Source organism: Planococcus citri, chromosome 1 (genome assembly GCF_950023065.1).
Source record: "Planococcus citri chromosome 1, ihPlaCitr1.1, whole genome shotgun sequence".
In the NCBI taxonomy this organism is placed as follows: domain Eukaryota; kingdom Metazoa; phylum Arthropoda; class Insecta; order Hemiptera; family Pseudococcidae; genus Planococcus; species Planococcus citri.
The window spans coordinates 26366897-26391513 of record NC_088677.1 but is presented as its reverse complement, the minus strand read 5'-3'; the positions used below and the strand labels follow the sequence as shown (position 1 = coordinate 26391513).

Genomic DNA, 24617 nt, shown 5'->3' with positions numbered 1-24617 from the left:
AGATTTAAATGTCTGTGGTGCGAGCTATCTTATGAAGGAGAGGTTGACACACAACTTAAGATCAACAAATTTCTGAGAGTAAGTTAGGCAATAAACTAAACCATCCCTCCAAGAAAAGTCAGCTGAACTGAAACCCAAATAAGAATCTACAATACTCTGGCAAGACCACAATGCTGCTGTATGGAAGCAAAACATGGACAATGAGAAAGGATATAAAAAGCAGAGTAACCTAAGCGGAAATGAGATTCATGTGGGCCATAGCAGGATAGACAAGACACGATAGGAAAAGGAATGAAGACATCCTGAAGGAGATAAGAGCAGAGCTAATCTGTTCTTTACCCACTCTGCCTATTCTGATCAAAAAACCCCACTTGAGGTGTCTGCCTGGAAATCTGACCAAATATGTGAATAAACTCATTAAACAAATCAAAAATAAGCCAAAATTAGGGTTTTGCTGCCAAATTAATTTCTACGCCTTCTGGGAAAATCAAAAATCAAGAATTGTGGTGAAATTCAGTTTGGGAGAGTTAATATTATGTAGTTTCAAGATTATATGTTGTCATTTTTAAGAAATAAATACATATCTAGGTACCTGTATATTTTTTCTGAAGAAACCTCATAATTTGCCAAAAATGGAAAGCCAATTTGGGTAGGTAGCTGAAATTTCAGTAATTTGGGTTTCAGTCCATGCGCTTTTTAGTTTCCAAAAACGGCGGACCTTTGTCAGTGTATTTGATTTGCTCGTTTTCTTTCTTCGTAGGCTTCATAGGCTTCATAGGTCTAAGTATGTACATTGGTAAGTAGGTGTAAATCTCAGCATTTATAATTTTTCATATTTTTCATTCGTTATTTTTTGAAAAATTGGCTGGTCGAACAACGTTTTTGAATAATTTAGCTAGTTTTCTTTTAAAAAAATGATTCATTTGAGACGGTACGAGCGCATTGAATTTAAAAATTCATCAGATTCCGGGTGGAAAAATCGGCCATCCTACGTTGGTTCCCCACAACGTTACGTTTTTTCTCATTGTTTGCTTTTTTCGCGAAAAAAAAGCGCGCGAAGTTACATCAGCACGTCGTCGTCGCTTCTGTCTTAACAAGAAGCAGAAGCTGGAACGTTCAATCAAAGAAGCTGATTTACGTACCTATTTAATGCATTAAAAAAGGTGTTATCACCCCGATGGGTTTACCTAATTTTTTGTCAACGTACAACAACTAGAATGATGTATCGAAGCGTGTGAAGAAAAATAATGTGAAAATTATCAAACTTTGTATCTTGACTTTTGTCACGTATACGATTATGGTTTAAATACTATGTAGATTCGTCTTTCACACAACATCTCCATACATTGTGGGAAGCAGGGTTTGTTTGGCCGGTTAAAATATAATATACAGAGGCTGTTATAGAGAAAGAAGAAGAAGACCTTGCGACGCGAAATTAATTTTCTCAGCGTACTAATTTATAATGCGGCGCGGCGCATTCGATCAGTGTTCTAACAATGAAGTATGCGAATCGAACCGAACGAGGGGTCGTGTTTTTATACGATTTAATCTTGTTTAGTTTTAAATTTATCCTAATCGATTATCGTATAAATGTGATACATTCGCCGCGAAACCCTCGCTCGTATGGTAATTAAAATGACGTTTAAACTTTTCGCACAGCGTATAACTTGCGAACGACAACTTTGCCGCAACTGCAAAGTCGAAAGTGTAGGAGTTTACGCGCCAAAAGTGTTGACGAGCGAGGGTAAAAAGTAATTTTTTCAAAAGCAATTCAAATATTCTCGGACATGTTATTGATTACGAATGTTTTAATTTTTTAATAACACCACCGCCGCCCATGGTGCGGTAGGTAACGAAACTTTATTAATTTTTACAATTGTTTCTCCTTTCTTTGTCTGTAGTCTGCTCCTCCTGTGCGAGTTTTTTTTTTTTAGAGACAAAGAAAAAGGGTTAAGATTTTTTCAAGTCGGGTGTTTTTTTTTTGCGTTGTTTATCGTCGTAAATAAAATAGGGAAATCGTATTTACATATTTGCATTTAATTGCGATAAATCTGATGCTTGCTTGTATTCGGTGGCGTTCTTATACGACGATGACGTCCTACGAGTGTATATGTAAATTACGATATCATCTGCATAAGAAATTGAGATTTCATTAAAGTTGAAAGGAATTAATACCGTAAAGATAATCCTACGTAATTGGATTGAGAATGTCAGTTGCGTTAAGTATAAAATCAACAGTGTATAGCTGCCAGGCGCTTCTAGTGTGATGGAAGCATTTCTTGTTACAAGAGTAATTCAGATGAGAGGAGGCGGAGAAAATGAGATACAATTTTTCAAAAAAATATTTCCAAGGATTGTTGTCTTATTACCTACGTTTCGAGTTGTGTGTAGGTTTTTGAAAGATGGTCTGAAATTTTATCAAAGAAGTGTCAGGTCAGTACTTGAGATTTGCATTGTAATCAGATGATGTCCTGTATCCAATGGTGCAAGAATCATTGAATTGGCGAATGTCAACTGAAGCACCTTCCTTGTGAGTATGGCCTGGAGCCTTTTGTGCCCTCCTCCGATTCAAACTGGCTTGTGATTTTTAGAAAAATGGTCGTCTGAAACTCTCATAACCAAAATTTCAGCTTTCCAAATTCATTTTTTGATTTTTGGTGGATTTTTGAAAATCCAAAATTAATTATTTTCGGTAAATATGTATTGTGTTTAGTAAAAATTATGGAAACCAGATCTGAAACTATTATCAACTCTCATGAACCGAATTTCACCATGTTTTGGCATCCTGGAGTCTCCGCACAATTTTTGATATGCCAGAATTTTTGAATTTCTCTGGAAAGTTTTGAAATTTGCACGATTGAATGGCTGTATCTTGTCTTGTCTAGAACTAGCCCTCCAAATCCAAAATTTCGATTTTTTCCATTTTTTTTCCTTAGCTGGTCAAAGAAAACGCCGTCGAAGTGTACTGCCTACTTTCTGGAGAAATTTTAAAATTTTGGAGAAATTGAAAATTCGGTTGCAGGCTCTAGAATACATAGTATGAAATGGTGTAATTTTAGATTGGGGGGGGGGGGGGTGGTTTCAGACGAGATAAAGTACAAGTATTCACTTCGAAAATTTACCTACGAAAAGAAAATTTTTAATTTTTTTACTTTTTCCCCCTTTAAATCTGGTATATAAAAAAAACTTTTTAGGTATTTACCTAAAAATCAGACCCAATGTACATAAACTCGTTAAACGGGCCGAGAACAAACCACAACTCGATTTTCAGCTTCCAAGTTGATTTTCGCGCCTTCTATGAGGAATTGAAATTACGTTGAAAGCTCCAGAATGCTTGGAAGTTGTGAAATTAGGTTCAGGAGAATTTGTTATTGATTCGAGGTCTTTTTTCCATCATTTTTATTGCGAGTATTGTTTAAAAAAATTACACGAATTGCTGAAAATAATTTGATTTTGATTTCTAAAAATTCGCCGAAAATCGAAAAATGAAGGAATCTCCTGGGTAAATAGGTGAAATGCCCCTCTCCTCGGATTTTTAAAATTTTGATTAAACATTGTTGGGTACCTTTGAAAAAAATGTTGGAGCCAAAAAAATTCCCCCACCTCACCTCCGTCGCCCACAATGGCGAAAAAACATTTTTTTTTTGGAGAAAAAAATCATACATCAACGAGTTTTTAATGAAAAATTTGATGAGTCTAGCAATGTGATTTTTTCAAAATTTGTTGCTCCCCTCGCCCAGGGGGGAGATATTGACAAAAGGAACTTTGAAACCGCCGTATCTCCGAACCCAAATTCTGGTACACAAAATCTTTTTCTGCCAAAAAAAGGGGATATTGCCAGTGATATAATTCTTAAATTTAGCATGAAACCAATCAACTTCTTGAAACCTCAATTTTGGGGCCATAAGCACCCCCTCCCCCAATTTTGGGGCGAATGAAGATTGACAATATGGGTATCGTTATCATATTAATCGAACTCGCTGAACACGAATATGATGTTAGATTTGTAGTTGGACCCGTCTGAGGATCACATGCACCCCCCTCCCCCCACAATAAAGGTGACTTTTGAAAATATTTTCCAACTTTATATTCAACTTGGACATTTTTTTTTTTTTTAAATAATGAGCTGAAGACGAAAAAATTCCTTTTCCTCCTTCCGGATTGAAGTCAGGTCTTTAAAATTTCTCGAAGAGACTACAACACGTAATGATGTTCTAAAAGAAAAAAAATGACAGATTTCTAAAAAACCGGTGGAGGCGGGTTTTCAATTTTTGGGAAGTGGGAAGGACGGGGATTTGAGAAGAATTTGTGCTTATATGTGAAAATCGTGAAACATTTTGTATTCTCTGTTTCAAACCCCTTTTTCTCTCTCTCCATTTTTCTGCTAAAATTCAAAATTACAAAATTTTCAACAAAAAAAATAAAGATGTTATGTAAGTGTTTAGTTACGAGAACGACCCATTAAAAAAATCTTTCTTTAACCTTTCAAAGAAAAGGAGGCGGTGTTCGCTGAATCCCATGTAACTTTTTTGAATCTCCTCCACTTTTTCCTGATCAACCTCAAAAAAATTTCAATGAAAAATGAAAATTTAACCAACAAAAAAAATGGCGGAGCTCATACTTTCATTATGTACAAGTTGTATCCAAAGAAATAGAGAATGTTTTATACTAAAATGAAGGGGAAGCGATAAAAATAAATAAAAATTTTCATGTGAGAGCAATGAAATCTGATGTTTGTTTTGTTCAATTTTATTTTTGGGGTAAAAGAGTTTTTTTTTTTGTTTTTATTCTTGTAAATAGTCACCTACTTGTGAATTTTCTCATCTATAAATTATTGTGGTGTAGAATAGTTCTAAATGCATTTATTTTATTCAAATTCTAAAAAAATACCCTAAAACTGTGATATTTTAATTACAGGTCTGAAAAACGTGAATGGCCGAATGCAAGCTCTCTGAAAATATTCCCATAGAAAATTGAAATGAGACAGGTAAAAATAACATTTTATTCTGTTTAAGTTACCTATACGAGTATTTATCAACTTGAACAAGACTTTTTTCGTTACTCGATTTTGTTATTAGAATGATTGTTATGGTGCGAAATTCTATAGCTCAGACATATTGAAATTCGTTTTCTAAATGCAGACTATTACAGGATGATTTTTATCCTCAATGGATTCCAATCGAATAAGATATCGTATTTCTACAGCTTCCTCTCTCCTTCTTCCATCATCATCATTCTCACCTTGGGAAAACTTTCAAATAGCACTTTGATCGTTTCATATAAAAAAATGATAACAGTTAAATTGGAAAGTTGAAAAGTAAAATCATATGAGATGATAACACCTTGTTGTACATATAAGGATAGGAAAATAATTTCCAAAAAACAGGAAACCAATGAGGAAATGATAGAAGATTGCTCAAATCGGTGTCGACGTATTTTCTAAAACATGAAAAACTTTTTACGAACGGTTACCTATAGTCTTTTGAAAAGTGACCGGTGTTAAAAAGTTTACTTTTTGAATCAATTTAATATGATACAAAAAGTACCTAAACTTTTATCGAAATACAAAGTATCTTTGACTTTATTTTATTTTATTTTTTAACAAGGTAGACTTTTTTTGGTAAACATTTAAGAACGAGTTCATCGTCATTGGATCGTTTCAACGTGATAACGAAGCCTATTTATCGTTCATCTTTTGCATCCATGTTTTTCATCTTATTTGACGATAGATAAGATACTCGAATTGGTAGCAAAAATACCACACAAAGAAAATGCGAAATAGTACTTTGAATTTTTTTCATTATCATTTAATTTACAAGAATTTAATGAAAACTGAACAATACAAGTTTCGATTATTAAAAAAAAAACTTCCTTTAGTAATCAGTCTAAATTTGATCAAGTTTTCAAAAAAAAAAATTATATATAAATACCTTTCTTTATTAAAAAGACATGGTACCTCTACCTACCTAATAAAATTCACTTTTCAGACTTTGCCTCGAGCTATCGTCGTGTAATTTTCTTCGTATTTAAGATCGATAAAACATGTAGTACATTTTATACTCGTATTAGATGGCATGATTCGGCTAGCCTTTTTTTCTAAACCTGCCGCAGAGTTTATAGAACTTATCAGTACAGGAAATGAATACAATGTACACTTGTCAACGCCACAATGTGCTAATGACAAAAAACTTGACAATTGCTTAGATGGCACGCTATACTCTCGTAACTTTTACTTTTGTACGCGTACAACACATGTACGGATAGCTAGCTGAAAAGTTACCTCTCTTCTCACCCCTTCTTACGTAATTTTCACTTAGTAGAAATACTCATACACGAGTATAAAAATCTCTGGAGAATTTTTTTCGTACCCTAGATAACATGCTGGGTAATTTATTTTACTTTTTTCATAAAAAACCATACTATATATATACGAACTAATAAATTAATTCGGTGGCTTTTACAAAACGATGATACGTTCAGTCATCCATTGGTCGTAAATTTTTTTGAAATATGTGTTACAAAATTACATATTTGCTGGGATATCTTGTTTCAACTTGGAAATTGGTCAGAGCGGTGGAATTTTTGTTTTGGTGTTTGGTAAAATATTGCCTAAGTTTATCGATTTTTTTCTCTCGAAAATTAGATATTTCGAAGTACAAATACGAATGAGGTAGAATCGGAAGATGTGAAATGACAATTATTTCAGAATAATGTATTTCTGCCTTAGAGCAAGTTGTACGTAGTATGGTAAAATATTTAAGTCCGTTGAAAAGTCGTATGTTTTTTCAAATTAACGTCGTGTGCATATTTTATTTGCGGTATTTAAATTGCCATTTGTCTCGAAGAACAGACAGAAAGTACTAAAAAGAATGAAGTAAATTATAAAGGGCGTATTTATAAGTGGAAGTAAGATACTAGGTAGAAAAGAACGGTTCAGGTAAAATTTGTGTAAGTGGGTTGTCTGAATAAACGTAGACTTATAAAACATTTAAGTATAAATCAAGTCTCGAAAATAAAAAGTAACGTAAAAATGAAAAGGTAAAAAAAAAATCATTCATAAAATATAAGGCTGGGAAATTAAAACCAAACTTTCAAAAAGATTTTTTACTCAAATACCACTTCTCGAGTTTCGAGGACAACCGTATAAAGTGGGTGCCTATTCTTATGGATGGGCGATTAGTTGACTGAATTTTTTCTGGAGAGGACATCCTGTTGAAGCTGAAGTAAATTTTTTGGAATAATTTTCAGAAGTTTGACCTTTCTACAACCTTTCTCCTGTAATAGAGTAGGTAGGTGTAGATACCTACACTGAATACGTATTCGTGATTATTTAAAAACGTAGGTAAAAACTCACCATTATCTGAATTTTCCCGTCTTGATTTGGATTTTTCATTTACATAATCAACATAAACATTCCACAATAATCTGATAGCATCGTCATTGTATGTTTCATCGTTCGATGGTTTAGATTCGAGTTTATTTTCCACCGCGTCGTAAACGTTATTTGATGAACGAACGTTGGATGTTTCACTTTTGGAAAAATCCGACAAATTATCCGAACTTTCGTCGTTTAATGATTGTAACAGTTCTTTAGCTTTGTTGGCTAAGTCATCGCGATGATATTTATAGTGATTTTGTGCGTGATTATCGTTTAAAAATAAACTTCCGAAAACGAATTTTAAATGTCCAGTTAGTATCAGCGTCAGTACTATGATGCAGATATTCTGCATGGTTTGCCGAAACCTGTACCTGGAATCAAAAAATTAAAATAGTAATTAAAATTGTGAATTTATTAAATGAACTGATACGTAAGGTAACATGCACAGATCCTCCCAAAACCAGCTCTGGAGACGACTCGATGAATGATCATTCGGATCGAATGTCGTGATCTGATTCGTGATTCAAGTCTTTATTTTGTAAAGAAATAATTTGTGATCCAAGTTTTAAATAATTTTTTTGCTACTCGTTCAGTCATTTTTTCATCTCCATTCATGAATTTAGTATTTTCTCCAAAAACCTGAAATTTTCATTAATAAATCTGTTTCCATGAGTTAGATTTTTCAAAAGTATTTCTGCGCCAGGAGCAATTTTCATGATACTCTAAAACTGGCGGGTTTTCTTATATACAACTCTCAAATTATTTTCCTCTTCAAATTGAAATGAACCGGTGAGTTTAATAAATTTGGGAATCTGAAAACTTCGATTTTCTACTTTCACAGCCCATTTTTAAAATCACTACTTTCACTACCTGTTAGATACCCTGACAATATGTACCATACAAAAAATTGAAAATAAACAATTAAGGGGAAATTTTCAACAATAAACATACAGTCAAACTTGGATAAGTGGAACCCATGTAAGTGGAAAACCTCTATAAGTGGAATAAAATTCGTTTCCCTAGCACTTCCCTATCTAAACCCATGTTAAAGTCACCTCTTTAAATGGAAACAGAACCTATGTAAGTGGAATTTTGTTTTGAGTAGCAGGACTTCTGAAACTGAAATGTTGCTTTCGTTTTACCTCTATAAGTGAAATTCTTTTCCTTCTTACCTCTATAACTGAAACATTTATCATAACAGCACCTCCAGAAGTGGAATTCGTTCCAGTTAAAGAGGTAAGAAGGAGGGGAATTTCACTTATAGAGGTAAAACGAAAGCAACATTTCAGTTCCAGAGGTCCTGCTACTCAGAATAAAATTCCACTTATATAAGACTTTAACATAGGTTTAGATGGGGAAGTGGTAGGGAAACGAAAACCTCCGTAACTGGAATTCCAATTTGTTCAACCTCTATAAGTGAAACCTACTTTAGTGGAAAACCTATGTAAGTGGAAAAAAATCCGTTTCCCTTGCGATTCCACTTATCCAGGTTTGACTGTATTTCATCCACGTAGCCCGAAGTAAGAGAAAAAAAGTTTACATAGATTCGAAAGAGTTGCCTATTTACTAGATGGGAGGCCAGGAGCATTTCGTAGATAAATTAAAGAAAAATACCAACATCGAAATAAAAACACAAGTGGGAAGAAAACAGTCGCATACGATTGCAACGATATACTTTTTATTCACGCTTTCAACACCCACAACGTCTACATCAACCGACCAAAAAAAAAAAAATTAAAAAAAATTACCCAATATCAATTTATCAATCACAAGTTCAATATGATGCACAAATAGCCACCAATACATTTCGACTAATTACCCCTCGAAGCGCACACACCTGTGAAAAAAAACCAAAAACCTGACGTCACAGTTCAGTAGTTAGCTACTAGTATATCGGCTCACTGGCGAGTTGCGAAAAAAATGATGGAACCAACAGTGTGTTTAAAAAACGGGGGCGCATTAAATGCGAAGTCAATAGTGAAAATTCGTTTGAAAACCAGACACGGTGCTTTAAAGCTCTTCATTGTACACGAAGACTAAACATAAAGAGCTTATCCATATTCACGAGTCGAATGAAAAACACTAGGGGACGTTTACGGTATACCAGGTACACGTACAGTACCAAAGTCTGTATAACGGGCTAACAACCCACCGAGAGCCGACCCTTTAAAATGTTAAACATATTAATCACTTTAGCACACCGTTCCTACGTAAACTATAATTTTTAAACTTCACCATTTTCTGCAGTATAGCGTTTCGATTTGTTGGTAGGTCTAGGTAGGTAGGTAGGTAGATAGATAGTCGGAGTTTCTACATAGATGCTAAGTACCAACGACAAAACGTCACCGGAGTCGCGTGCGTTATTGAAAAAATTATTGGTAAAATGTACCTACGTTACGGAATGTGATTCGACCAGATGTGTGACATAAAAATCCTGCGTTTCAATGATTTATGGAACAATATTACTACGCAAAAAATCGATTACTCGTAGTATTGCCTTATTGTTTGCATAACTACAACCATACCCCTATAGGTATGTATGTAAATTATATGTTCAACCATATTTTTTGGAATATTCATTTCGAGAATGATTTTTTAGGTGTCAGATCAAAATTTTGAAAGCCTTACCTACTGGAAATTTGATAGGCACCTAACTCAAATTTTTTTGAGGAAAAAAGTTGTCAATCTTCTCATTTTAAACCACACTTAAATTTTTGCACAGCAAATTGAGTCAGCTGTTCGTCTTGGAAATAATGAAATTTCAGTTTCTAGAGACAAAGACAATATTCAGTGAAATGACCAACGAATTTGACCACTTTTATATTTTTTTTAAATTTTAAAACAGGTTAAAAATACACTCACGCATTTAGTGTGAGAAGACCGACTTTTCTTCAAATAAAAATCTTTTACGAACGAATTGATTCATTTTTTTTGAAACATTTGTGCAGCAATTAATCTGTTTATAATCGAATCGAATCATTTACGAACGATTGACGATTAAATAAATTGATTGATTTCTTAGTGAATCATTCGCAAACGGATCAATTAATTTACGATTGATTCGGTTTTTGTGAAACTTTTGTATAGGAACTGATCTGTCTTCTAGCAAAGTGAATCAAATAGAATCAAATCGAATCATACACAACCGATTAGCGATTGAACAAACTGATTGATTTCTAGGTGAATCATTCGCGAACGAGTTGATCAATAGTTACTGAATCATTTGTGAACGAATTAATTCGTATAAGTGACTCGTTCACGAACGAAACGATTCGTTCAAGTGACTCGTTCGCGAACGAATCGATTCATTTACTCAATTTTTGATGAATCATTCGCGAACGAATTGATTCGTATAAGTGGCTCGTTCGCGAACGAATCGATTCACTTACTCAATTTTTGGTGGATCATTCACGAAGGAATTGGATATAATTTTTAGTGAATCACTCGCAAACAAATTGGTTCGTATAAGTGACTCGTTCGCGAACGAATCGATTCATTCACTCAATTTTAGGTGAATCATTTATGAACGAATCGATTCGTATAAGTGATTCGTTCGCGAACGAATCGATTCATCAACTCAATTTTTGATGAATCATTCGCGAACGAATTGATTCGTATAAGTGACTCGTTCGCGAACGAATTGATTCGTATAAGTGATTCGTTCGCGAACGAATCGATTCACTTACTCAATTTTTGGTGAATCATTCACGAATGAATTGGATATAATTTTTAGTGAATCACTCGCAAACAAATTGGTTCGTATAAGTGACTCGTTCGCGAACGAATCGATTCACTTACTCAATTTTTGGTGAATCATTTACGAACGAATCGATTCGTATAAGTGATTCGTTCGCGAACGAATCGATTCATCAACTCAATTTTTTATGAATCATTTGCGAACGAATCGATTCGTATAAGTTACTCGTTCGCGAACGAATTGATTCATTTACCTACTCAATTTTTGATGAATCATTCGGCAACGAATTGATTTGTATAAGTGAATCGTTCGCGAACGAATCGATTCATTTACTCAGTTTTAGGCGAATCATTTACGAACGAATCGAATCATTTTTTGTGAATCATTCGCGAACGAATTGATTCATAAATTAAAGAATTGATCGATTCGTTGGCGAATGGTTTTTTCAAAAAATTGATCAATTCGTTCAAGAATGATTCACCAAAAATTGAGCGGAAGGGGAACAGACCAGCAAATGCAAAAAAAGTGCTTCTTAATGTGCAGTACATGCATTTTTTTAAAACCCGGCCCTTGCCCCGCGATACTGTCCCCATTTAGTTCCAATTTTATTGTGACGTGAAAAGTTTTCCTTTGTGAGTCCTGAAAAAATTCAGGAGGAGGAACGAGTCAGAATCAAATTGAGAATCTTTTCAACTCAGAAATATCTATACCTAAATCTTCCGATGACTCCAGAACAGAAAAGAACAATAATAGCTGGAAAATACCGCACAATAACTTTCTCGCGTGGAATGGAAAATGCTACATTATCCTATTATTTCCCTTTTCCACGCTTAAACACTGCATGTAAATCGTTATGCGATATGTACATACTACATACATTATCATCGAATAAAACTATCGAGAGATACAATTAACCCAGATATGAAAGTGAAATTGCACCACGATTTGTTCGTTTTTGCAACTTTCCTTTGCCCATCTACTTGAAATCATCCTCAATTTTTCCATCATGTTGTATGTATGAATCGGATTACCCCATATTTTTAATACCGATCTCTCAGTCTCATAGAAGTTTTCCATCGCACGTTTCCCTTTAAAATTGAAACCTTATAAAGGTTTTATAGATGAAAAATGAAAAAACAGGTGTGTTGTTTTATCTTATACATAGTGTATCTGTGTACTTCTACTGACGCCGCCGACAACGTAACATTATCACCAAGTTTACTCACCGTTATTTTAGTACTTATCATTGTTGTGTTGTGTAGAAGTGGAAAATCTATCATACGAGAATAATCACGCTTTGCATGCTGTTTATGTAGGTACATAGACATTACTTGTCATTGGAAATACCCCCCCTCCCCCACCACAACAAAATTGTTAGTAAATTTTGACTCTCGCCTCTTGCTTCTTGGTAGGGTTTGACGAGAAGAAAAATGTGTCAACCCGAGTACTTTTATCTTTTTATGATATGATGTTCGAAGGAAATATACAATCAAGATGTGTTCTTTTGTTGGCACGATTTGTATTTTGTGCTTTTATTTACCTAGTCAGTTTTTATTTTGATACATTCGAAATAACAAATATGCAATGTACATATTAATCCCTACCTTCCCGACGCCCCTTTGCCTCTTTAAAATATTTTGAGATGAGTTTGAATTTTGAGGACATTCATCAATGATATTGAAAGTATGTAGAATAATTGTTCCTAATAGGGTCATATAAAATTCAAGCAAATTTTTGTTGAACAGTTTTGATTTTTTCGTTTGAAAACTCACTATAAAAAGTGAAACTTTCAACTTTTGTATCAAACCTGTGTTGTACATACTACGAACCAGAGACTTGGCCATTAACAAAAATAACTCCGAACTATGTAAAACCCACCCAAAATAAAATGGAAAGATAAATTCCCAACGTAATAGATCTGAAAGATCGTGTAATAATCAAAAGCAGACTTCAATTACAATTATTATTTCTCCCCTTCTCACTTTCCTTCTGGCCAAAACAAAAAACAAGGAACGATTTTCTTCAGAATACAGTCTCAACTAAAGGAATGCACTATGCAGATGGAAGTACTTTCTAAGTACTCGTACCTATGTACCTTTTACCTCTGATGTAAAAATTCATATCTGTCATCTCGTAAAACTTTCCTAATACTAAATGTAAACGATTAAATGATGGTAATTACTATAATTCTAGTTGGATTCCATAATTGGATAATTAGACGACAGATGTTAAAAGATTGCTCTTTTAATTATCGCCCCCTTATTTATTTAATAGATTAGATTAATTACAGTTCCTCTAATTTAGTCCTCGTTTACAGTTTTCCTTTTAATAGGGGGAAAACACACTATTTTCAGGAGTTGTTTATGGATGTGTTTTCGATCGGATTTTTAATATTTCTCTATTTTTACGTAGAATTTTTCCACTTCGATTATTTCAGAAGTGGAAGGTTAAACTATGTCTCCAGTTGCGAAAATGTTCTTTCGTCCGTTGATTTTAACTTCTTTCATTTTGGCTTGTTTGGGGGGGGGGGCATCTCATTTGTTCTCTCACGTTTCGTAAACTTTTTAGTTACCTTTTCTTATTTCTTCGGTCATCAAAATTACCTTTTTTTGGAAAAAATTGAGGACGAGCCGTGCTTGTAAGACAATAGAAGCCCTGCTTTTTTGGATAATTTTTTTCAGTCAAAATTTTTCAAAAAAATGATTTCCAAAATGCATTTTTTTTTTACTCATGCAGTAGATTGCTCGTGTCGAAATTGAGCTTCGAAATACTAGAAAAATTAAAACATGTAACATTACAAAAGAGTTAGGTAAGTATACATTTTTACTCAACTGCTCGATTAATCTTTTGTTCCTCCTCTTTTTCCATCTTCAAACCTCGATACCTGTGCATTTGATAATTTCGAATCTCATATAAACGATGTTACATTGAGCTAACATCCCACTCTTACGAATACCTATAGACCTACTCTCAAGCCTACATATAGCGTAGCGTAATCCGACGAGTCATCTTTTGAATAACGAAACAAGACTGAGGCTGTAAATTAATTTGTTTTCGCAAATTTCATCGTCTTGACAAGTTCACAACTTTAGATTAATAACAACAGTGTAAAGTTGATGTATTATATTCACGCGTAGCCGTAAAATGGCTCTATAAACAGTTTGAATTAGCAATCAAATTTTACACGAAATGAAAGTGAGAAAAAAAAGGAGCGGAGCGTGGGTGATTTTTACACATCTTTTGGTCAAGAGAATATCGTAGGTCTGGCCATGGTGGCCACCTGATGATTTGGTGAGTTTAACGAGACGCGGAAGTAGGGGTTAGTTTTACCCCTTTGCCAGGATGGATTTTTTTCTTTTATTGCCACTTTTAATTGTGTGAAAAGGAATTTATTTATGGTCGTGGTTTTGTTTGACGAAAGGAAATAAAAATGGAAATAGAACAAAGATGGACCAACAAGATCGATATAGTTTATCGCCATAAATTTTCAGGCTATTTTTAGTTTTTTCTATTTTCGTTATTTCGGCTATTACAGTTTGAATCTATTTTTATCTTTGAATTTCACAAGAGCAGATTTACCTGTAGGTCAATAAAATGTCGTAAAGTTGATTAAATAATTTTACGAGTAAAAACCTCTTTGTGTTGTGGAATTTTTCATACTAATTTGACTAGGTAAAGGAACTACGTAGTACTTGTTTCGATTTTGAAAATTAAAAAATTAAAAATAAACCAAATAATGGTGTAAATTTTTTAAAAATTTGAGTAGAATTTTTTATTCCTTTTCTTTTTTTTGTTTCGTTTTTTGTTTGCTGCGCTTACTCACGTGTTGAACCCGTCAGAAAAAATTCCACGAAAGACAAAAAATAATTTCTCACAAACGCAACAATCAAATATCACTCGAGTTCGGCAGCGAGGAAAAAAATCTCCGTCCCGATGTTTTTTCAATCGCACCCTTCTCCCCCGCATCCTACCATCAAATTACCCAAACGACGAACTCAATCCGTATAGAAGATGAGCAGAAAAAAAAGGCAGTGGGTATGTTTTTAGCAAAACGGAGAGAATAGAGTGCAGCGAGATGAAGGGAAACAGCATCTCTTAATTGAGGTCCTTATGTAAACAATGAAAAACCCGCGCCCAAATGACCGGCAATTTTAAAAACGGAAATTAACATTTTCTTTCGAGCGCATAATTATTACTCATTTGGAAAGAAAAGTTTTATAATTCGCGGGGATTTTCGACATTCGAGTTGGCGTTATTCGGGATTCATGGGAAGAAAAAAAACCAAACGCGGGTAAAGCGCAAGTTCGTTCACTCCGTTTCGTTTTAGGCAGAGATAGAGCCATTCGAGATTAATTTTCCGGAAAAAAGTAGACGCCGGAGAATGATCGGAAAATGAGAAAAATTACTTTTTTACGCCGGATAATTTACAACGAATTTTTTTCTTTGTCGAATTGAGTTGAGTGGGGAAGGAAGAGGGGTGGTTGAGCGAAATTATCGCCGTTCTCGTGCTGGGTGTTGCGTTGATGATTCTGAAAGATGATTTGCATGCCTGAAGATGGCGTAATTTGAACTGTGTATGTGTGAAATTTGACTGGTTTGACGATTCTAAAAATTGAAGAGGTTTTACAGACAAATACGATTGAAAGAATTACGTACTCGGTTTACCATTATTAAAATAATATAATGTGCTGTATTTACGGCGTACTGGGTATGCATTTCTATTAACACCATCGGGTTGTTTCCAACCCGTTCCGCGCCTTTTTTAATTCTAAATTGCAAAAAATCGTATTTTTTGCCAATAAGTAGGTATTGTAAATATTTTTCTTTTTGTCAAAATTTCCAAAAAATCTTGCATTTTGGTAAAATTACAAAACAGTCTTGTTTTTGGACAAAATTGTAAAAAATCTTGCTCTTGGTCAAAAATTAAAAAACTTCTTCCTTTTTTGCCAAATTACAAGCAAAATCACAAAAAGTCCTGGTTTTTTACCAAAATTGTAATAAATCTGTTTTTTTTTGCAAAAATTTCAAAAAAGTTTTTCTTTTTATCAAAATTACAAAAAATTAAAGTCCCTTTTCAAACATGTTCTGCTCGATTTTTCTCTCAGATTTTCTTATCATCATCATCGTCATCATCATCATCATTGAACAGCAGATTTTTAGAAACTTCTGTTTTTTAAAAAACGCCACAAAATCTATTCCTTTTTATGAAATTTTGCAGAAATTACACGTTTCAAAAATTTACTGAAGGATCCCGTAATTTATAAAAACTCGCTGAAGGCTCCAAAACGACTTGAAATCTACTTGCAGTCGACTCCCTAGCATATTGAAATTAGTTTACAGAATAAATTTTAGCTTTCTAACTGTTTTTAATGAAATTTTATGGAAATTTAAAGTTTTAAAAATCTACTGGAGGCTCCAAGAATTTTCAAAAAGTCGCTGATGGCAACAAAATGACTCAAACCCACCAGCAGTTGACTTAATAGCGTGTTTAAATTGGATTACAGCAAAAATTTCCGTATTCCAACTTCATTTGATGAAATTTTGTAGAAATTTCAAGTTTCAAAAATGTTCTGGAGGCTCCAGAACTGCTCAAAACGGTTTGAACTTGTTTCCAATCGATTTGGCAGGTCGAAAATAAGGCATGTCCCAAATTTCAGCTTTATAACTCAATTTGGTAAAATTTTGATTTTTTTTCTCATTTTTGGCCTAAATCGGATTTTCAAAAATTCACCAAAAATCGAAAAATATATTTCAACTGAACTGGTCATGCTTATAGGAAATTTGACGTAGAATAATTTTAGTTCAATCACTTTTTTCCCTCCGACCCTTCATTTCGGCGATATAGCCGAAAAACGTAGATTGACAAAGGTTAATAACCTTTTGCAGGGGTAGCAAAAAAGTTGCAGTGTGCAACTTTGATCAAAATATTTTTGAGTCTACCGTGAATCGAGTTCACGTTTTAAATTGCCGATTTTCATTTTTTAAAACAATTTTCATAAAATTGACAACTTTACCCCCTCCTCAGTAAGGGTGAAATCGCCATATGCTGAGGAAATTTAGCGTAGAACAATTTTAGTTCGAACATTTTTCCTCTCGGACCCTTCATTTTGGCGATACAGCCGAAAAACCTGTATCAGCAAAGGTTAATGACCTCATGCGGGGGTAGCCGGCAAGTTGGGGGGGGTGCAACTTTTTATGGGTTGTTTTAGAGACCAATCTGAACAAATAATGTGAAATTCAGCTTGCCCCCAATTTTTTCGAGGTTCGACCAACAATTTTGCTATGATGACTGGACTATTAGTCGTACCTACTTACGAGTATGTCCCACGACCCGCTTCCATCAGAACTTTGGGCAGAGATTTCTCCGTGAATTTTCAAAATTCTTTCAATTTTTTTTTTTCACCAATGCTAATACGAGTACTTTTAACTTTATCATTGAAAGTGGTATGTAGCCATATTTTTTAGTTCAGCTTTTCCAACAGAGATCTGAGCATCAATAGTACCTCCAGTCAATTCCCAATGACAGCCACAAAATGACATAAATCAAAAATATCTCGACATACTCTCGCTTTTGAATGTTTTCCGAGTAAAGTAAACCAAATCCCATGAAAATCCGTCCAATAGTTTTTGCACAATCCCTGACCAAAGTTTGTAGCTTTCATCAAAAATCGCTACTGATAACAGGGGGTAGAGAATAGCCTTAAGCGTACTATTGTTCATTCACTTTGAACAACTTCTTCCTTTGTACTTGATCGTACGCCTTCTCTAGATCAACGAAGCACATGTGGGTTTCTAGGTTATACTCTCGTCTCTTCTCCATCAGCAGCTCCGTTGCAAATACTCCATCTATGCACGATTTTCCCTTCTGAAATCCATTTTATTGGCATTCCAATATTATTGGCTCTGCATGGCTCTCAATTCTTCTCACTAGCACCTTTGCAAGTATTTTGTAAGCAGCATTTAGTAGGATTATTCCACAGTAGTTTCCTGGGTCGTATTCAGTCTCCTTTTTTGAAAGTGGGAATAAAAAAATTTTGACTTGAATAAAAGTGTTGCTCCGACTCCACCCTCCAAAATTGAAACATTTGAAAAAAATTCTTGATTAAAGTCCAGCTTTTCTACCAAAATTTTCAGAAAATCCTGCTTTTTTGTCAAAATTGCTGAGTTTTTCCGTTTTTTTTTCAGTCAAACTTGAAATTTTCCATTTACCTAAGTATTCCCTTTCTTTCAGAAATTTGAATTTTAAAAAATTTTCCAGTTTTCTAGGAAAATGCATAAATGAACTTTAAAGCACCCTACCTCTACCCAGACTGAAATATGAAAAAATTTCCCGCCAAAAATCCTACGTTTAGATGTTGTCCTATAAGACGATAGACGCTTTGCTTTTGTATCTTTGTAACAAATCAATGTTCAAAAAGAGCGTAGTCTGAAGCCTTCAAAAATTGAAATTACACATCGCGAAAAAAATATCTTGGAGCTTGGACAAATTCGGAGGAAACCATTAATTTTGAGTTGAAAATCATTCAAAAAAATTTTTGGTTCTGAAGGTGCTTCTAGAGGGAAGATATGCATAGTTCTCAAAGCGTGTTTTTTTTCAGTCCAGCTCCTACCCACCCACCCTCCTCCCCAAAAAAATGGTTTACTTGTGGAAGATAGTACTTGTATTTGAAATTATGTGTAAATTTACGTCATTGCCATTTCCATTGCCATTAAATTATTAAAATCTAAGGCAACTTTTAGAGTTCTGCTGAGTGGTTGAATGTTTGCAAATCGCTTATTTCATGGAAAATTTGTGTTTTAAAAATCTTTTTCTCTCAAAAATTTTGTATTAATTATGCCAAAACGTTAAAAGATATCGTTTCTGGAACCGGGAAGATATTTTGAAATGCAAACAAAAAAATAGATGTGTTTTTGGCTATTTTTCTAGTTGTCCGTGGATCTTCTTATCTTGTAGCTTATCTTATTGACTATACGCTTCAGCTGTTCAAGTTCAGGATTCCACCATCAAGCTCGATTTGGTGCCTTAATCTTGATGGATGCTTCTTTTGTAGCTGTCTGCAGGAACTCGGTGATTTCTTCTGTATAGGCTTCAATCTCCTGTGGGCTGGCGTCTTCGATAATCGGCTGAATGTCGCTACCACAAAGAATTTCTTTGAGTTTGAGTTTGTCTAGTTTTTTTTTTTTTTGAAGATTTCTCCTCTTATTCTGGCCAAAACACCGATGAAGTAAACTCTTTAAACAGGTCAGGAATAACGAATAAGCCACAATTCGATTTTTAGCTATCCCAATTAATTTCCACATGTTCCCTGGAGAAATTTCAAGGATTTTATAGACATTTAAAATAGCCCTGGAGGCTCAAGAATGGCTATACATGGTGAAATTCGGATTAGAGGGAAGGGGTATCCGCCTGAAAATCGGTTTCAAATGTGAATAAACTCATTAAAAAGGCCGAAAATAAGCCAATACCCGATTTTTAGCTTTCAAAATTAATTTTTGCGCCTTCCAGGAGAATTTCAACTGAAAAATGAACTGTAGAATTGCTCTAAAATGGTGTAATTTGGTTTCGAGGAGTTGATATTAGTTTTAGGACAAATTTTCATAATTTTTATTGGATGAATAATCAATCATATTTTTAAGCATAGATCGTCGAAAATGGTCAATTACCTATGGATTTTCAATAATTGGTCAAAATCGAAAAATCAATCTAGGCAGCAAAAATTTCGATTATGGGGGTTTCAGACTACGGTTTTAACGAAAATCGCGTTCCCGTTCAAATCCAAGCCGAAGATGTTTAGTGAACCCTTCGTAATTTGAATTCGTTTACGTTACGAAACACCCAGTACCATGTGCTGCATTGGCGAATTTCTTTCTGCCATTGTACCGAGTTGGTCCATGTTAAAAATTTTCTCTCTAATTGCTATACATTAATTAAAATAAAAATACGTATAAAGGTTTGTGGAAAACGTAATCCGATTATACACGAACGGCGAATTTATGTAGTCTACCCCACGAATACGTAGGTACCTATTCAAATTCACCATCTCATAATGCGTAACATTTCACTTAACAAATATCATCTCGTAAACTTATTAAATTGTGCCTTCGGGTTATTTGTAAATTATTAAATTAAAAAGTTTTTTTTTGTTTGCTCGCGAAAAGAAAGAAATAACATCTCGGCTGCCTTCTGCCAACCTACTAGTAAACCATCGAACGTCAACATATCCCATTACGAAAGTACTAATACCTCGAATTTGGAACAATAAGGGGAGAAATTTAGGTCTTTATGATGGAAAAAATGGACCAAAATATTGGCAATTTATTTTTCTTCGGAAATTTGACAATTTTGACAAAGATTTCACGTGTTGTGTCGCGTGAAATTTGAAAATTATATAGCAATATGGAAAACTCGTTTCCAGTTCATAAAAAGCGCCGTCGAAACACCTACGGAGACATTTAAACGGCGAGAAAATTTGATAAAATTTTCGTCCCTTTTAGAAAATACTTACTTAACAATCACGCGGGATGGCGATGGAAAGAAAAAGAGTCGTAACAAGGGGATGAGGAATGGCGGGGGCGAAAGTAAAACAACCAAATGTGTAAAGTGCGAAAACGCGAGAAGTTAACTAGAACATATGTTTGTTTTTTATCGTTTCCAAATAGCAGCTCGCATCGGTACGAGTATATACGGTGTAGGCATCAGGCATCGTACGAAGAAATACCGAAAATAAAAATATTTACATAAAAACGCATTATTTTTACATATGTATAAGCGAGAAAAGTAGATCGCGTGATGTTGGTAAGGGTGAACGTCAGATCGACCGAGGGCGAAAAATTCCGACGGAAATGTGCCAAAGATAATGGTAAATTTCGAAAATATTGTGTTGGCTTTGAACGCGTATCTACGTACCTTACGCGTATACGTACTCGTACTACGTAAGGGTGCTTTACAACCTTTTCGTAGCCGAAGCTGCACGCGTCATTAAGATTTTATTGGCCAATACGTATGTGCAAATATTAAGTGTTTCGTCGATAACGTCGATTTTTATAATTTTACTATAGCGTCGATGATGAGAAAACACCTCTTGAGTCGTGAATGCTGGACGAGGATTAAAATTGCAACGTTTTAGCGAAAGAAAATGCGATGCGAGATTTCTCTCGGTGTTAAATTTTTAATGGAGTTTTGGTAATTGAATTTTTGTTGCATTGATCAGATTTGTGTGATCGTCGAATGATCGAAAAATTATCTCCATTGACTCGTCACCTGGTGGGTTGTGATTCAACAGTGTGTTCCGTCTGTAGAAACTCTGGAAGACTAGGAAAAGTAAGGAACTCTCGTTTTTTTGGAAAATATATGAAAAACCTGAAGAAATTTTGACATTTTGACTCTAAAATTAGAATGTTTTGTGACCAGAATATTAACTGCATAAGTAATCAATAATTCTGCAGTAATTTTAAACTCCTTCTCCGAACTCACTGCAGATGTCTTCGTCGTCTCTGGATCAGGGTTAGGTAAAGAGTTTTGTTTCAACTTCAACTCAAAGTCAGCTATGACGAATGACGCAAACCGGACATTTTTTCGATTATCTTTGGCGGAGGTATTGGGCTTCAAAGTTCTCCAAAATGGCCGAAAATGAAAACTTTCAGTTGCAAATAGCTCCGGTTGTACGTGGTGTAGAATTTTGAACTTTTTTTCAAATTGTAGTACTTTAAGAGGGTAATCGACGAATGATATCAAAATCAGTGTTGCCACTTTCAAAAACCTAAAAAAAAAAGGATTTAAACATTTATAATTTAAATATAACGATGATGTTTTGGTCCTTTTTGTGTAGAATAACATATCTAAAAATTGGACGGACATTTTTTTTCATTTTCGAGAAAAAAAATTACAAGTTTGGCACTTATTGAAATGAGATATTTCACCAATGTGTAGACGAATATGTAAAAAAATCCACCCTCCTCCCAATTTGTTGAGGAATTTAAGTATGCAAACAGAAATAATAACTCTCCCTTTTTTGGATTTTTTGAAAATAATGACAGCTCACAAGAAAAAATCTTCACATTGGAACAAAATGGAGTCAGTTTCGCCAAATTTTCAATTTTGAAAAATGTTGCTTTGAAATTTGTTAAAAGGTAATCGAGAATTATTAAGTGTGGTGGTTATTATCAAATTATATACCTTGGGGGGAGGATAGAAATATTCCCTAGAGAGTGAACATTTCTCTTTAACCAGCTAGCTCTGAGTACACTTAGTAACACGAATCATCTAATGACATTATCACATAATGTGTCCATTTTTACGTGAATAAAAACAGATATGAGACGATTTGTTTAAATAATATATTTACACAAATATCCCTGCAATGTAAGCCAAACAGAGTATATAAAGACTGGGTACTAGTAAGGTTATTAGACTAGGGGTCTTAGGTCTAGTCCTACATCACACGGTGATGAGCAGATCATGAGTCAAAGACTGTCAATAAGTAGTTAAACTTAACATCCCTTATGAATTAGTCGATATACCCGAGGATATACTCGACGTTGTACTCATAAAGGATGAGCAAAGGAGGCACAAGTACCTCAAAACACTGTACACTTCACCCTACACCTTTAGGCTCTCCTAATACTAAGGCCTGTTTAGGGGACACGTTAAGAAAATACACTTTAATCTAGAAACACTTACCCATGTCCGGAATCTAGGATGAATGCCCTGTGGTACCTCGCGAACGCAACGGCATAACGGGATCACGAGTTAATATACAATCAATTTAACCATATTTGAGTGGGCACTACTAATTAACCGAAGAGTGGCTTGCCAGCCATAAGTACAATGTTTACTGAGTGACAGAGATGTAGCGGGCTCGAGATACTACATCCAAGTGATTTTACAGCGAAGACAATCCATGGTCGTACCATCGATCGTCAGAAGTTATCACGTTTCCCCTCTTTTGGAACTAGTTTTCCTTCCCCTCCGGTGAATGGGTACAGTAGAGACTACCTCAGGTGAAGAGGGTTACCTGCATCACCCAAGGCAGTCAAGGCATAACTCCTCCTTACAAATTTTAAAAGGGAAAAATTCAATAGGTAATGTACTAATGTAGCAGGTATATCTTTGACTGAGGAAAAATTTCCATTTTGGATAGAATAAAAATTTTTAAATTTTTGAAAATTTGCTGAAATTTCATTTGGAATTTGATGGGGAAAATCAGATGTAAGCAACCAAGCATCTCATTTCAATGTGAAAGTTAAGAAATTACCTGCCAAATTTTTGAAATCAAATTCCAAAAATAATTTACCTATAACAACTGATCAAAAATTTAAATATATATTTTTCTATACAGCTGGTTCAGAGGGTAGTATTCCAAAATGATCATTTTTTCTGTTAGAAAATTTTAATGCTGTATATGAAATTGTACCAATCAAAAATTTAAATTTATATTTTTCATATACAGGTTCAGAGGGTAGTATTCCAAAATGATCATTTTTTCTGTTAGAAAATTTTAATGCTGTATATGAAATTGTAGTATTGTACCATCATGTTTCATCAATATCATTAAAAAAACTAAAATTAATTTTGCGTTTTTTTGCATTAAATTTTCCCAATTTTTTGATGTTCCTTCAGAACAACGAGACACAGACATTGGTAAATATTTTTTAAAAAATTTAAACTGGGTAAAAAAAACTGAAAAGAGTTGTAAAGAATCAGATTCCTTGAAAAAAGTCATCGGTCGTCGATTCAGAGTTGGATTCTTTTAAAAGATTTGAATTGAAACTTTCTTCAAAATAAATTTTATCAACAAAAGAGTTGATTCATTTCCAAAAAAAGTTTGCTCAAACCTGCTTCAGATTAAGGAGGCATAAACTTCAATTTTTGAGTCGAAAAATTGTTCAGTCAAGTGAATTTTAGCTACTTTCAAAAATTTTGGTTCGCAGTGAGGTCAAAATTCTTATCTGAGATTTGTTTTTTGTTAGCTTTTTGTTTTTTGTTTTGAAGTCATCAGTTCAGCCTGCAGCGTCAAAACGTCTGATTGGTGAAATATTCATTTTCAAAATTTTTAGGGAAATATGATTGTAGTATTACTTTAATTTTCAAGTGAAAACAATTATTATTTAAAAGGAATGGTTTAGGTATGGGGGGAGGGAGGCTGATAAAACTCAAACTTTCAAAATGAAATCCACCCCGACCATTTCCTCCCCCCCCCCCCCCATTTGATATTAATCTCATAGTCGTCTGGAATGATAAAATTTACTGTTGATGGCATTGAAAAAACCTAACTCCCTCCCCCTTTCCCAATCCTTTTTTTGTCTGTATGTGGCGTTTCAAAGATCTGGAAAATTAGAAAAATAAACCTTGAAAACCGTAAAATACCATTACCAAGGAAATTATTTCTCTGAATGACTTGAGCACTTCACACAGTCACACTCTGTACAATATCGACTTCAGATTTATTAAGACGAATGCAGTGGAGTAAATCGTTGGAGCTGCCTTCTTTCGAGGAGAGAAGTATAAGGTAACTTAGTAATCAGAAGAATCAGCAGTATAAT

At 34.3% G+C, this 24617-nt stretch overlaps 1 protein-coding gene across 3 annotated transcripts in view; it reads right to left on the bottom strand.

Moving 5' to 3' along the window:
- The window catches only part of LOC135850096 (uncharacterized), a 47874-nt gene that overhangs the window by 15480 nt on the left and 7777 nt on the right, over positions 1-24617 (bottom strand). For 2 of the 3 annotated variants that reach the window (XM_065370820.1, XM_065370823.1), the window contains exon 2: positions 7355-7749. In XM_065370820.1, coding sequence (XP_065226892.1) covers positions 7355-7730 — 376 coding nt within the window. In that variant the 5' untranslated portion in view covers positions 7731-7749. Of the gene's footprint in view, positions 1-7354; positions 7750-22755; positions 22940-24617 lie in introns of those variants that run through there. The other variant, XM_065370821.1, reaches the window with a different exon arrangement.